Below are 14,082 nucleotides of genomic sequence, written 5' to 3'. Positions count from 1 at the left end.
AATCCAACCGATGACCGGAAACTGAACATCGCCGAGTATGCATATGAGCGCATAGACGTCAGAATTGGCCTGTGAGAAGACCAACCGGGCAGTCGCCTGTGAAAGGCAATAATGGGCATGCCACTTTAGACCTCTTGGCAAGTAATGCCAATAAGCGTTCGCTGGTTATTACTTTAAGGTGGTAAGCTTTGATCTAATGGCGATTTGCACTGGTCATGCTGGAGCAGCTTTTCTTGTTCCCCAACGGCGAATTCGAGCTCCACTGGCCGACCTGGACCAACCGCGCGAATTCCGCTGGTCGTTTGGAGCAACTCCGTTCCATACGGAGCGCACTAGGTTGATCCGCCGACCAGCGGCGGATCTCACCGGCACTTGTAGTAGGCGATGTCGTCACTTCCGAAACACTTGTAATTTTTGGTTATTTTTAGCATGTGCACTGAGCGCTGTTTCGCGCACGCGCGTTTTGCGCGCGTATGTCGTCTTCGACACCCGCATCATAGCGGTTAGAACTCTCAATTATGACATCGTATGGAACAGCAATAGCCCTGACGTTGTCTGACGAGAGCTCGTCGGAATCCGGGTCTGCGCACTCGGACAGCAGCAGCGGCAACGAAAAGTACCACTTGGAAGCATTTTTCGAGGAACATTTCGCAGAAGCCCCTGCGAAGGGTGATTTCCTCGTTGCATATTGCCCCGTAAGCACTCTGCGGACATGCGATATATATTAATTTATGAACTTACCTACAGCATAACTGTGCTCCTCAATGCCTACGAGGGTCACCAAAATGCGGTGCACCTCAGGCGTAACATGAACAATGCGACTGATAGGTTCCATCGCGAAAGAAGTGCCTGCCTCTCGACGTCTGCTTACGCATATTCTGGCGCCAGAATTGCCAGACTTCAAGTTCCGGAACCAGTACTTCCGCTGCCGCGAGTTGAGTGAGTTGATTTAAGGTGTTCAATGCTACAGGTGGGGTTAGCCTTGCTTTATCTGCCGGCAGTTGCTCCATCGTAGCGTCCCTTCTATATTAAAAATGTCCTAAAGCCTGTCGCATCTACCACGCTATGCGCACACTCTCTTGAAATAGCACACACTCTCTCCCACAGTCACCATCTATGCATACAATCAATCCACACTGTCCACACCACAGTCCACTCCAGAAGTCACCATCTATGCACATATTCAGTTACAGTAGAACATAGGTCATTGTAGTGCTACAATCCATACACACTGCTCTACATATGCTCCGCTGGTCGACAACGGTCGCTGTGTTCCGAGGCGGTTTGGGGTGCTCTTTTGCGATTCGAGCGTCTTGCTCCGGATCCACTAGTGGAATTCGCCATAATAATTTTTTTCCGCTCTTTTATTCCTGAGATTACGACTGAAGGAAACCGCATGCAGAGTATCAACGCAGGCATCACGGAGGCTGCTATCTTCAGTGATATGCCACCCAGAGATAGTTGTATTCGATAGCCATCGCTCATGATGCTTTTATTATTGTCTCGCTAACGCTCGCTTTGGACGTTCAAAACCCTGAAGCAGATAAAGTAATGAAATAATTTTTTTTACTCTTCCACCCTTCATCATTAACTATAGCGCACCCACACTCTGTTGCCTTCGGAATAAACCGTCCTGCAAAGCGGGTAGGGAAGACGTAGAATGAAAGAAAACAAGTAGCTAGTTTCTGCATCTACCTTTTTATCGCCTGCTCTGAGGGTAATCATGAAAAAAAAACTCATCTAGTTCAACACTCATTGTACACGCGCGATTAATTTGTTCGTGTTTTAAGAAAAAAATATGCCTTTGTTACTTTATTCCAGAACCCTCTATGCACAGCAGTCGTTCACAGAACATGCGTGCAGCCTCTAGTTTCTGGATTCCCTTAAAGGGAACCTGACCCTACTCTCAAATTTAACTATCACGGAATAATGAGCTCTAATGATTCACTTCTTTTACAGAATGCCGACCTTTTACAAACTACAAATGCCGAAAAGTTAGCCTCATGTATCAATATCCTGCTCCTTTTTCTAAAATGGCTGGGAAGTCAATTCTTTTTGTATTTGTTTTCGCGGATCCCTGGTTTTATCGCTGATCACAGAAATACACGTTTGAATGGAGAGATGAGAAAAAAATATTGCTTTCTCGGCTGCAATGTTCGCAGTAAAGAATTTGTCTATTGCTCCAGAACAACCCTCAGCAGACTGAGAAAAGTCAAGATGTCGTTCTTTGCTGAAAAACAAACATTTGAAGTGGTTGTCCTGAATTTTCCTATGCTGGCAATTACCACCACAGAATATGTACTGTGGAGAGTTTGCCACTGAGTATCTTGTCGAAACCTGCTTGCAGCCTACCTTGCGGCAACAGTTCGCACCGGAAAACGCAAATGAGCAGCGAACCATGCGCAGCCAATGAATAGAGCAATCGCCGCAGTTTTTATAGTCATTTTCGTTTATTTTCGGCACTGTTGGTACAACGTTGGGAGGGAACCCGCGTCAAGAAAGAGAAGCTATTTACAAAAGAACACGAAACTCTCGCGCGTAGTGGGGCTGGAGATCGCAGATCAGTTGGACAGTCAATGTGGTGTCAGCGTGTCAGACTAGAGGTGATTTGAATTATTTCCTGAGCGAGGTTCTCTACGGGTAGTCAAGCTGGGAGAACTGCCGAGGGCGACCTGCCTGCCCGATCGGTGCACCCTTCGCTACAGCAGCGCAGGAAGTTATGTCCGGCGGCCTGTGAGGCTAGGCCTTTCTGGCTGCGTTGTCATTCCCTCTTAGAGCTTCCCGTTTCATAACTTGTCTCATTAGAGCGGACAGTGAGTGGTGCTACGTTCAGGCACGAGTCACAGCTGGCGTAAGCGCTACGAGATTTCGAGAAACGCTTTTGTGCACGACATCTGCGACCGCTCCCTGAACACAGCGCTAGAAAGACAGGAGCGCCGACTTTGACGTTGCGCGGTTGTCCGCATTCGAATAAGGAACGGTGCGGCCCTCGCCGCCGTCGCGTTCTCTCCGGAAACCGCAGTGCGCCAAAAAAAGAGCTGAGATTTCAGCGAGAGAGAAACAAATCCCGTGCTTGCCTCCAGTTTCGTGGTTATCCGGAGAGGTTCACGTTTCGCCGAGGAATACGCCGCCCCACGAACGAGTGCTCGCTGTCCGTTTTGACTTGCTCCGGGTCACGAAGCAACGTTTAGACAGTCGCTGGAGCCCCAGCCCACACAAGCTCCCTGCGCAATCGTGTTGCCGCAATGCTGCTGACGTCACGCCGGTTTCGTGAATGCGGTTGGGTTTGACCTAAAAGGCACCCTTTCTGGCCATAAAAGTGAGGTGAGCGGCCTACGGACCGCCGCCGTTGAGTAAGTCACAGGTGACCACGGCCCTGAAGCCCGCTTTTTCGCGCGCTTCCAAGGCTGCTTGTGAGAAGGCATGGTGCGCTGAAGTCTAGCTGCAGCTACGTTATGAGGAAGGCCGCGCATCGGCCACAGCAGAAGGCTGAGGCTGCCATACTCTGAAGAAAATTGCGGTCGATAAAGTACGTTGCAGTGTTCTCGAAGTAACGATCTGGCCAGCCAGCAAGCGCTCCCCAGGTTCGGGCCGTTTCGGTTGCAATCAAAACAAAAACTCTTGACAGTTGTAGGCGTGTTAGCGCAGTTCTTCGCTGCCTGAAGCGCGAAATGGAATACAAAGTATAATAATTTATCCATTATTGGAAGAAACTGCTGGAAATACTCAAGTTGTGGCAGGGAAGACATGCCACGAGTGTCATTTTTGTAAGCTGCGCCGTATGCTCCCTCAGAAGCAGATTGCAGTTCACCGACATGGTTCGCCAGGCGTCTCAGCCTCTGCTGTGGCCAGCGCGCAGTGAAAGATCAATGCTACCGTACTACGGCGACCAGGCTCTGTAGTCTGGTAGCGGGGTTAAAGCATTGCTAGTCACAGCCTGCATGCTGATCGGACGTCCCCTGAGGTGTCTGATGCCCTATGTGAGCGACACGGTAGCTGGGACCGCTCTGAGTGCCAACACCATCGACGGGACGTGGGCACCGCGCGAGCGTTTTCTGGCGCCCTTCAAGCGGCGTATTTATAACGTGGGAAAGCCCTGGTGAGAAGCGCGGCACTCTACCCAAAGGAAGGGCGCCGCTGGGTTGAGAGAGAGAGGGAAGGCTGTAATAGTGAGCTCCGTGCCGCCGGTTATTTCGTGCGGTGCTGACAACACTCATAAATTCAATAGGTGCGTTCAGTACCTCGCTTCGAGGAGTTTCTGAAAACTCGCACTTCTTTTCGCCTCTTGACTAAGGCGCCTGTCGAAGGGACAAACGTCCATGCATGCACTTCGGGTGTAATCATGAAGGTCGGCTGGGGTAATCAATGTTGAAACAATTAAAACAGCAATGAGTATCAAATGTTTCCAGCGGTGTAGAAGATGCCAAGCTCGCTCTTCCACGAAGCCTTGCCACGCAAAGTTGGAAATTGCAAGTATAGGACTTGCGGTAAAAAACTGTCTGTGTAACGTCGCACTAGCGTGATTGCGGTAGTCTTTTGTCACTTGTCTCGGCGCTTCTACTTTAGCACTGGAAGAAAATGATAGGAAACCGCCGGTGCGATCAACTTGCGCATTGGAAGTCCATATTTGGTTTGACGCCCTTGTTGCATCGACGAGGAATGAATGCGCTCTTAAGAGGGTGCCGGTAGACGGCACCCAGGTATCAATACTCGGCCACTGTCCGGACTAAAACGGGACGCGGCGCCTTAACCTGTGCAGCGCCGCACGAAATCACAGGAGCACAGAGAGGTGAAGCTAGTGGAAGTTCTAGCCCCCGTATGGCACGCCTCCTGCAGCGGGCAGGCCGCCGAAGCCTCCGGGCGCGAAGGCAGATGACGTGGAGGCCTGCGGTGCGCCGCCGAAGCCTCCCGTGTTGAAGTTGAGGCCCCCGAAGCTGGCAGTGTAGGTGCTGGGATTCGCGCCCGGAGCGAAGGCGGCGCTTCCCCCGGGGAAGCCTCCGCCGAAGCCGCCAGCAGGCAGACCGCCGGCCATGGGTCCTCCGTAGGCGCCGGGGTAACCGCCCGCGTAGAAGCTGCGAGCGTAAACAGGAAGTCGAGCTTTAATGAGTGACGCTACTAATACTTATTGCGATTACAAAACAGGGCGCAGTTTCGTGCAAATTGTAAGTCCGTTTGCACCCAGCTCGCTAAGTCTGCAAAAAGCCTGCGGCTGCTCGTAGCAACAGGCGGCAGTTGCTGTCAGTGTCGAATGCATTTTACAGCTTAGGAACTGCTAGCCATACTACGCAGGTGGCCTTTATTGGCTTGGCGTACCTCGCATCCGCAAAAAAAAAGAAAAACGAAAGAGGGGAATGAGTTTGCGTCCTTGACGATTAATACCCCTAGAACAAGAAATCACTGAAACAACGTGCCACTGCCGCTCTGTTCAATAATAATTCCTTGCTAAAACAAGAAAGACACCACAATGACTGGAATGGGAACGGACAGCTTCAAGTGATGGTTCCTCCTCGTCGCTACGTGTGATTGAGAGGCGCTCTCTGCATTCGGGCTACCTGTAGTGTGGTTCAAAGGGTGGAATACTTGACGGTAGTTCACAAAATCAATGATTATTCTTCAGGTGCGCATCCCTTCAGATACCCTTTTCTTCCTGAGCGGTGACGAGTGTTTGAACGAAAGGCAAAAGCAGTCGTCGACAATAGGCCATCCAAGCTTAACTTGAAAATCAGGTACCTGTACAGAATTATTTAAATAACGCTACGAATGCTAAGAAAAACATGCACTAAAAGTACGTGAGCACCGTGGATGCGTTCATCGGAAACTCTGTGAATCAAAAACGTGTCTAATCTGATTTACTGTTGCATTTCTCGAGGCGAATATATTGCGAAACTCCGAATAGGAAAAATTTATTCCCTGACTCAAGGACTAAGGAATGGTATAGATATATTTTTGGCGTAAGCACACATTTACCTACTCTGCCTAAAAACCAAGCTTACCATGGCGGTGCCACCTTGAGACAGAAATTAGGTGGAGTACTGCATACTTATTGCTCCAGGCTGAGGCCGGCATAGTCCCCGCGCGCACCTGTCCACGCGTTGTATTCGCTAAGGGAGGGATTATGTGCAGTGATTATGAAAACGCTTGAAAGAACTGCCCTTGATCCGATCCTCAAGAAAGATTTTAGTTGCAACGTGTGGCAACGTGTGCACAGGGATCATGTTCAGGCGTCAGCGTGATGGGAAAAACCTCGAGCACTGCCCCTAACCGGGATTTAAAGGACTGGCTGCGCTTGGGCATTCGGTCACATTACGATAAAGAACATACACTCGTTGTTAACGTGGACACGTAGGTATGCTAAAGTTAGAGACGACGCATCGACTGCATGCTCGCTACTTGAATTGTCCCCTTATATCAGCAGCTAGAAACGGTAACTGAGTTTGATAATATTTGTCGAAATCAGCACTGGGCAAATAGATATCTGAAAGTCAGTAATGGCTGTTGACCTGTTGATAACACCACTTACAGCAGGCCCATTGCCGCGAATGTCTGCTGCAAGCTGCATTCAACGCTGATCTAGCTGTGTGCCGCAGGCATCCCTGGCTTTTCAGCTAAAGCAATATAAAAGATGTCACTCAGTCGGACACGTTCACCTCGAGGTTGTCTCCAACCTCATCGTTGTTGTGCAAGGTTCACGTATCCTAAGCTAAGTGCGAACAAAGGCCATTGGGCCGTCCTAGGTGCACCGTTCTGATGGGCCTCTGCAGTGCTGTTAGCATGCAGGACTACTTGTAGCCCCTCCTTGTAGTACGGCAACCACACTCACGGGACAGCCTGCGATGGAAGGCCGTAGATGGAAGGCTCCGGATGCGAGGCCAGAGGCGTTTGGCCCCCGGACTGGCCGCCGCTGTTCTCATTCTGGTTGCCACCGCGGAACCTCCTCATGATGGCCGCCGTGGCCATCAGCCCCAGGAGTCCCTGCTGCTGCGTCGGTAACGCCAGCAGGAGAGCGCACGCCACGGTCGCCAGGAAGAGGTGCATCGTTTTCATGGTAACTGCGAGTGAACAAGGGCGTGTCGTGAGTTCAGAGTTGGCCTGCAGGCACCCGCGTCTCAACCCACTGCGTCGCGCAGTAACAGAATGTGGGGAGCACGATACTCCATCAGTAATCCGAGCCCTGTTGCCCCAGCCGAAGTAAAACCGAAATATAAATGAGCAGCTAATCCTGCGCCCCGCCGCGGTGGCTCAGTGGTTAGGGCGCTCGACTACTAATCCGGAGTTCCCGGGTTCGAACCCGACCGCGGCGGCTGCGTTTTTATGGAGGAAAAACGCTAAGGCGCCCGTGTGCTGTGCGATGTCAGTGCATGTTAAAGATCCCCAGGTGGTCGAAATTATTCCGGAGCCCTCCACTACGGCACCTCTCTCTTCCTTTCTTCTTTCACTCCCTCCTTTACCCTTCCCTTACGGCGCGGTTCAGGTGTCCAACGATATAGGAGACAGATACTGCGCCATTTCCTCCCCCCCCCCCCCAAAACCAATTATAAGGCTAATCCTGCGATAAAAGAAAGAATTTCCGCTTTATATTTAGCCTTTTCGGTTCAAATCCCGAGACGAGCTCAAATACAAATAATTAAAGCCTCGTCCACAAAATCATTATAAGAAATGTGACCAATCCAATGCGCGTTGAAGGATCTCAGGCTCCCCAGCGTCTTTCGGGCCCAGCAGGTAGCAGCGGAATAAGCTTTAAATATCGGCGATTTTTCCCTCTGCCGACAAGTCTCGCATTTGCATTTCATTAGGTGACCAAACCAAAAGGAACATCTCGCTTCTCTGTTGTTGCCGCCAAACAGGGCACTGGTTTATATTTAGCGAAGCTTGGGCGATTTCCTGTATATACCCATAACTTCGCGCTCAACAGCGCAAAGATCAGTGGTAACCCCCGCCGCGTTGCGTAACACTGTGAATGTTACGATCACCGCTAGCTCTGCTCTCGCCCCTCATCTGATACTCTTACACATATCTGACAAGTTATAGCGCACCACTGTAGCCGTAGCAGAATAAAGGCACCCGCGCGAGACAGGCTGTTCTTCGAGTGCGCACCACTGTCATCGTTAACATGGAAATGCGTAACGAATTTGACATGCAATAATGCGAGGAAAACATCCCGCACATGATCAGTGCAGATGTCATTGTGCAATGAACTAATTAAACATTAAACAATGTCTCTCAAGTGTCGAGTTAAAGGACAATGCAAACAGTTAGCTCACTGATCTCAAGCTGTGACTGTCGCCTCTAATTACTTGAAGGTAGTTTTATTTCAAGGTAATAAAAATTTGCGTTAGGCCGCCTGTGCGCAGCCTCTTGTAGACGACACCAGGGGCTCAAGAGGTTATTTGAAGCCTAGGTAACAAAAAGTGCCTGTGAATGGCACTCGACCTGCTTCTTTACAGCTTCCTACTGCACAGAGCAAAAGAACAAGCACAATAAAAGCAAAAAGGGAAATAAGTGATCAATAAAAACCTGCTTCCTAAACCGGGCAGTGTAGGCACTAATAATGGCTCTTGTGATTAGCGCTTATCTATAGCCTATAGGTGATCATGTGCATTCTACCTTGGCCGAAGCTCGTGTTTTCAGACATGAGAGATGGGAATGACCAACTGAGAATGTGCAAAATAATGCTGCAAAATGTTAAGTGATTATTGAGAGAGACAGAGAGAAAAACTTTATCTGGTGCTTTCAAGGGCTTGGCGTCTCGAGGCCTCCGTCGTCTTCACTGCGCTGGCGACTTGAGGCCTCTTCTTAAGCAAGGTTGGGCCCCTATTCCAGGGCTCCACTGAGCCTAGCTACCTCACTTGCGTGCTGCACTAAAGCCCTTTGGGCCGTGAGCTCGCAGCTGGTGAGCCGACTCTCCCATTGCTCCGCACTCGGGTTATTGTGTTGGTGGAATGTTTGGTTGCGTTTACATTCCCATGTGATGTGGTAGAGTGTGGGTGTGGCCCCGCACCAGGGGCAGGTATCTCTGTACTGCATCGGGTACATTTTTTTTTAGGATTTTCAGCCTTGGCGCCTCTGATGGCCGCCTTCTTGAACCGCTTCTATACACCTTGCAGCGTACCCCCGCCCCTGCCCCTACCCCGCTTGCCATGCGCAGAAAGTGAAACCCTGCAGGGTGTTCAGCCCAAGGGGTGCCGTCATCTCTGCCTGGACTAGGGTGCAGATATTTACCTCACCACAGAGCAACACACTCGTCGGATCAACTAGTAGGGGCGTTCGAACAAAGCGGTGGCCGAGAAGTTAAGTGAAAAAGCTAAATAGCACTATTTATGCACATCGGCGAAAACGTTTTCTTTACAGGAGCTAGCAGCAATGTTTTTGCTGTTTGTATCAACCAGTCACTATTACCTCACTATAAGCGCATGATCATGGGCACTGAGAATGCTTTTTTGGGCCTTCAAGGAAATACGGAAGAAAACGCTAAAGTCCTGTCGGGAACGGAAAAGGCGCAGGGACTGCCTCGCTCGATGGTCATACTGAGGGAATTGACGAAGGAATGAATGACAGGAGGAGTCACCGTAGCAGAGGACGACCGAAAATTCCGGCCACCTGGGAGAAATCTCCTTTTGGTGCGGACACGTCTAATTTTTTGCTGTTGTTGTTCAAAGGGTGAAGCTTCCAAACATGTCCTCTACTTCCGGAGGAGAGGCCGCAAAAGTGTTGCTCATCCGCACGTGGCTCCGAAATACACCTTAAATGAGGCGGCCCTAGCATCCGGTGAGTCCGCAGCCTTATTTTCCGCTTTATTTAGCGAGAAAATATGAGCCACCTGTTAAGAACAGTAAAACTCTCGCAGTAACAATTGTCATCACGCTTTCCATCCTAACTCGCTCTTCGTAGCGTCAGCTTAAGTTATGAAATCCTGCTTTACGACCAAGGTCAAGGACAGATATCCTACGTGCTCAAGCTTACACGGTACGCAGTCGGCAGACATCCACGTTGGGCGAAGGCCGGTCAGGGACCTCGGTCCAAGTGGTGCCCCCGACTGACTGCCGCCTACAGTAGCTTCCTCTTCGACGTATCGAATGCGGACTTCCTTTCTAGTCTCGCTGTGCTCAAGTGACTGGGGCACGTGTGCACGGCTGACTTCCTGCAAGAGGTCACGAAGGTCGCATCGGTTCGCCAGTAAGCTTGTTTAGTTAGCAGCTGGACCCGTAATAAATACCGCGGTGGCTTCGCGCTGACACCGTGTCATAATTATCGAAATATCAGTCCTTCCCGATGTGCTTTCGAGTCGCTGATGTCTGCCTTCGGGGGCAAAGGTAGGTTGTGACGACTTGCCAGTGCCGGCTATTCCCTACCGTTCCTTACAGGCCTTATTTTCGGATCATTACTCGAACGACAAGGAGACACTCCGGACTTTCTTTTTTATTATTACGTAAATCAATAGTCTGAATTACCCAATCGATAGTTGCTTTGGAGTAAGTCTGCGAAGAGGAGCAAAAAAATGCTCAAAAAACTGGGCAGCGTTACATCGGTTAAGCTATCATCGTTTCATGCTACGGCGGCTGCTATCGGAGCGACCACTTCGGTCTTCCGTGGCCCCGTCGTAATCGCGGTCAGCGCTCAAAACGCTCGCGGCCTGATGAGACGCCAGAGCGGCTTTTCGCTCCCGACAAGCTCCCCGAAGTGTGTGGATAACATCGGGCGATCCAGTTCAATTGACCTGCTTCACGTGACCGTCGTATCTGTTACGCACCCGGCGCAAAACTTGCGCGCCCCGTAAAAAAAATGACTACAACAAATACACAACTCTGGCACCGTAGAAAAGGCTACTGCGTCCTCTTAGATAAGTTTTAAAATGAGCATTCAGCGAGACTGCTCAAACAGCTTTGGAAGTGCAGCGCCTCTTGTAACGGCTCGTAAGCTGGCGTTCACAGCACTGCTCAATCAGCTTTGAAGCGGGGGCAGGTTTGCAGGGAAAGGGCCAACTGCGTCTCTCACTCTCCCCTGTCCGAGCGGTAGGTTATGCGCATGTAAGCGGCCTCCAAGATCATTGCCCGAGGTCTTCGGCCTCCCTCCCCCACTGTCCCCCTCGCCACCACAACGGTGTCTCGGAGACCGATCGGGTTCGCTGTCAGACCGGCCGCGGTGGAAGACAAGCCGCCGCGCTGGGCCATCATCGGACACTCGGGTCGCGCGTGACCCGTTTCCAGCGGCGAAGAGGTCGGACGCCAGTCAACCATAGTACACCTCGCCAACTAAACCAGCTCCTCCTCCCTTCTACATGTCTCGCACGGGTCAGCGAAATCGAGGTCAAGACGTGCGCCGGTGCACTGGCCTCTCCTGGTGCTATTTACGGCCCGCCATTGCCTTGGGCGGCTGGGATGACGCCTCGCTATTACGCCCGCCCGGCACGAAACTTCCGCGATGTCAACCCAACTACTCGTATAAGGCGTTGAAGAGAGTGCGAAGGCCAAGCAGATGACGCAAACATCGGCTACTGACGCCTTTATAAAAAGGAAAAAGGATTACGTTCACGTGATCCTAACCATGCCACATATCCAATGGCTGCAGAGCGAAGATCCCATCTACATAATTTTCCTGGACATTGTCGACTCATTTTGCGTTCTTCTCGCGTTTCGCTCACTATCTTTTGCATAATAGTATCATGCAAAGCTGCCATTTCCTATTTGCTGAGAGGCTTTCCTCTTGCAGTCCATGGAATGAAAGAATAATGGCTGCCGGAGACTTATTACTACTTTCGTGTGCTGTAACCGTTCCAAAGCTGACCCTCACTCTTCAACTTCTCTCCGGCGAGGCCGCACGAAATATCAAGAATTTGCAAAGCAATGGCTTTGAAGATGTGATAGCCCCCACCGTTGAAAGCGATGGCATTTCATTCGAACCGCTTACCAAGTTCACCTTCAGAATATACGTGAGCTCATAACAGTTAATCATCCTTTTCTGAAAGGAAGCAGCAACGTTTGGTTGCGGTTTCACAGACCTACTCTTGCGGTCTAGGATATGGGCATCTTGCGTCCTTGTCTGACCGAACCTGCGATGCCAGCTCCGATAGGCGTTGTCTGCCGCTGTTCTGGCGAGAAGGAAGCGAATTTTTGATAGGGCTTCATATGTATTTGGTATGTTTAATGATTACAGAAGCAATTATTAATATAGAAATTCAACAAGCAATTAATGTCAGCCCTTCGATCCCCGCAAAATCCCGTAAACGAGAAAACAGCCAGTGCACACGATTACTCAACGCTGCGGGCCTACACGAGAGATCTGTGTCAAAAGTAAGATTAGAAGCTGCAGCATGAAGTCCGCGCGCAAAAGTGACCGCCGTGAGTGTAAGTAACATCAACAATACTAACGTGGCAAGCGATGATAGTGATAGTATCATTCTGCATTCTCACTAGTACACGCCCCCTAAAAAACAAAACAGTGCCCGAGCAAACTATAAACTAGTCAATAAAACAATTGATTTTAAGCCCTTGTAAACTCTGCGGCGTAAATATTAACAATCGCAGCCAATCTGCGTCCTGACGCTACTGTTCGAGATATGCGATGTGTTGCACAGCGCCGAGGTGCAGTCACTCCTGCGCCAAGGACAAGAAACGACGGGGAGCCTTGCTAAAACAACTTTTGTGCTGGTGCACGAAGTGAAAAAGAAGGATGCAGCCGCTTTTTTTGGCAACAAGAAGTAAATTAATGCGACAAGGAAGACGAATGCCGCTTATACGCGCACCTGCGCGGATAAGCGGCGCGTTCGCGGTCACGCTTACGGGGAACGGAGATTCAATCCATAGTTGGTAGCATTGACCTTCGTGGAGCGAGTGCAGGGCCGTTCGCTTTTGGCTGGCCGTGCATGTGCCCCGATACACTAAGCAGCAACACCGGCTACTGTTACCGACCTTGCCTACATATGCAGATTTTTCTTGTACCCTTAACTCAGTTATTCCACTCAACTCCGAAACACTCGATGATGCGACTTTAGCGCATCTTGTTCATAAAAGGCTTTTTTACGCCGCCCTCGTTCAGAAACTGTTTCGCCGTCTGTTCACACATTCGACTTATTGCTGCTCCCGATAAATGAAATCAACCGGGGCAGCTCAGCCTTCTTTACGTCTATTCCGGTGCGCACTGCATTTTTATCGAAATATAAGACACCCATTGATCCAAAACATCCCTAACACAGGCGGTTTAAGCTACCTTTTCATTAGCTGCGTAAAGACATGCTGTGCAGTTGACGCAGAATCCTGGCAGACAGGCTGAGAGCCCGCGTGACAGTTGTAAAATCTTGCTCAAGCCCTTGCAGCGCGTCACTACGGCACCCATTGCAGTTAAGACGAGAGGCATCCTGGGATTCTTTCTTAGTCTCTTCCGAAGGGCTGCTTCGGAAAACAGCCCACTGATGCAGTGAAATCCGCCTATAAGGGTATGCGCGTTAGTAGCCAACGCGTCCACACTCGAAGCCTCACCACGTCCGCGCACATTGCAAACTCGCGCAGGAGCGGAACCGCAGTGGGGATCGGCCTACGGGGGAAGGGGGGGGGGGGGGGGGGCGCACACCCGACAAAATGCACTGACGCCGCTAAATCGCGCGCTCCCGAAAGGCGGCCGTCCGCACGCACCACTCACCGGCTGCTGCGTCTGCTCCGAGGGGCGATCTAGGTCTGGGCCAATGCCGCGCGCCGCCTTATATACTAACCTCCATTGGCCGTGCGGCGTGTGGGCCCACGTTCTGGTTTCGGGATGCCGCCATAACGGGGAAAGAATGAGCGCCCCTTTCACGTCTGCGTTTTTCCTTTCCAAGTTCACTGGCCTCGATCGGCAAATAAATACGCGCCGCCGACGCCGCGTTCCTTTGGGCCTAAGTTTTCGCCACAAGGAGAGCGGCTGCGATAACCTCGGCGGGGGCCGCTGTCAGCCAGGAAGCCCCATCGCGCACACACATCACGTGAGCCATCCCTGCCCGGGTGGAAGAGCTCGCCACGGCCATGACACAGATACTATTGCCCAAGTTTACGCTATGAAGTGTGCCAGCGAACGTGATGGGGGGGTTAAACCCGTCGTGGGTCGGTTCCACGG

General features: G+C 50.9%; 1 protein-coding gene across 1 annotated transcript; it reads right to left on the bottom strand.

Annotated features, from left to right (window-relative positions):
- Nucleotides 1-2,431: 2,431 nt before the first annotated feature.
- On the bottom strand, nt 2,432-13,742 carry LOC144105115 (uncharacterized). The gene is made up of 3 exons (XM_077638297.1): nt 13,633-13,742; nt 6,821-7,049; nt 2,432-5,072 (listed from the first exon to the last, which is right to left on the bottom strand). Exons 2-3 carry the CDS (start codon nt 7,042-7,044, stop codon nt 4,808-4,810), a joined length of 489 nt encoding a protein of 162 aa, XP_077494423.1. The 5' UTR covers nt 7,045-7,049; nt 13,633-13,742; the 3' UTR covers nt 2,432-4,807.
- Nucleotides 13,743-14,082: the final 340 nt, after the last annotated feature.

Source organism: Amblyomma americanum, chromosome 1 (assembly GCF_052857255.1).
Source record: "Amblyomma americanum isolate KBUSLIRL-KWMA chromosome 1, ASM5285725v1, whole genome shotgun sequence".
Lineage (NCBI taxonomy): Eukaryota > Metazoa > Arthropoda > Arachnida > Ixodida > Ixodidae > Amblyomma > Amblyomma americanum.
This window is presented reverse-complemented; position numbering and strand designations above follow the sequence as displayed.

Bases quoted from the DNA above. Each gene is read 5' to 3' on its own strand.
- LOC144105115 (XM_077638297.1), bottom strand. From the start codon at position 7,044: ATGAAAACGATGCACCTCTTCCTGGCGACCGTGGCGTGCGCTCTCCTG. The intron at 5,073-6,820 runs GTGAGTGTGGTT...TTACGCTCGCAG, and splicing joins CTTCCATCGCAGGCTGTCCC to CTTCTACGCGGGCGGTTACC.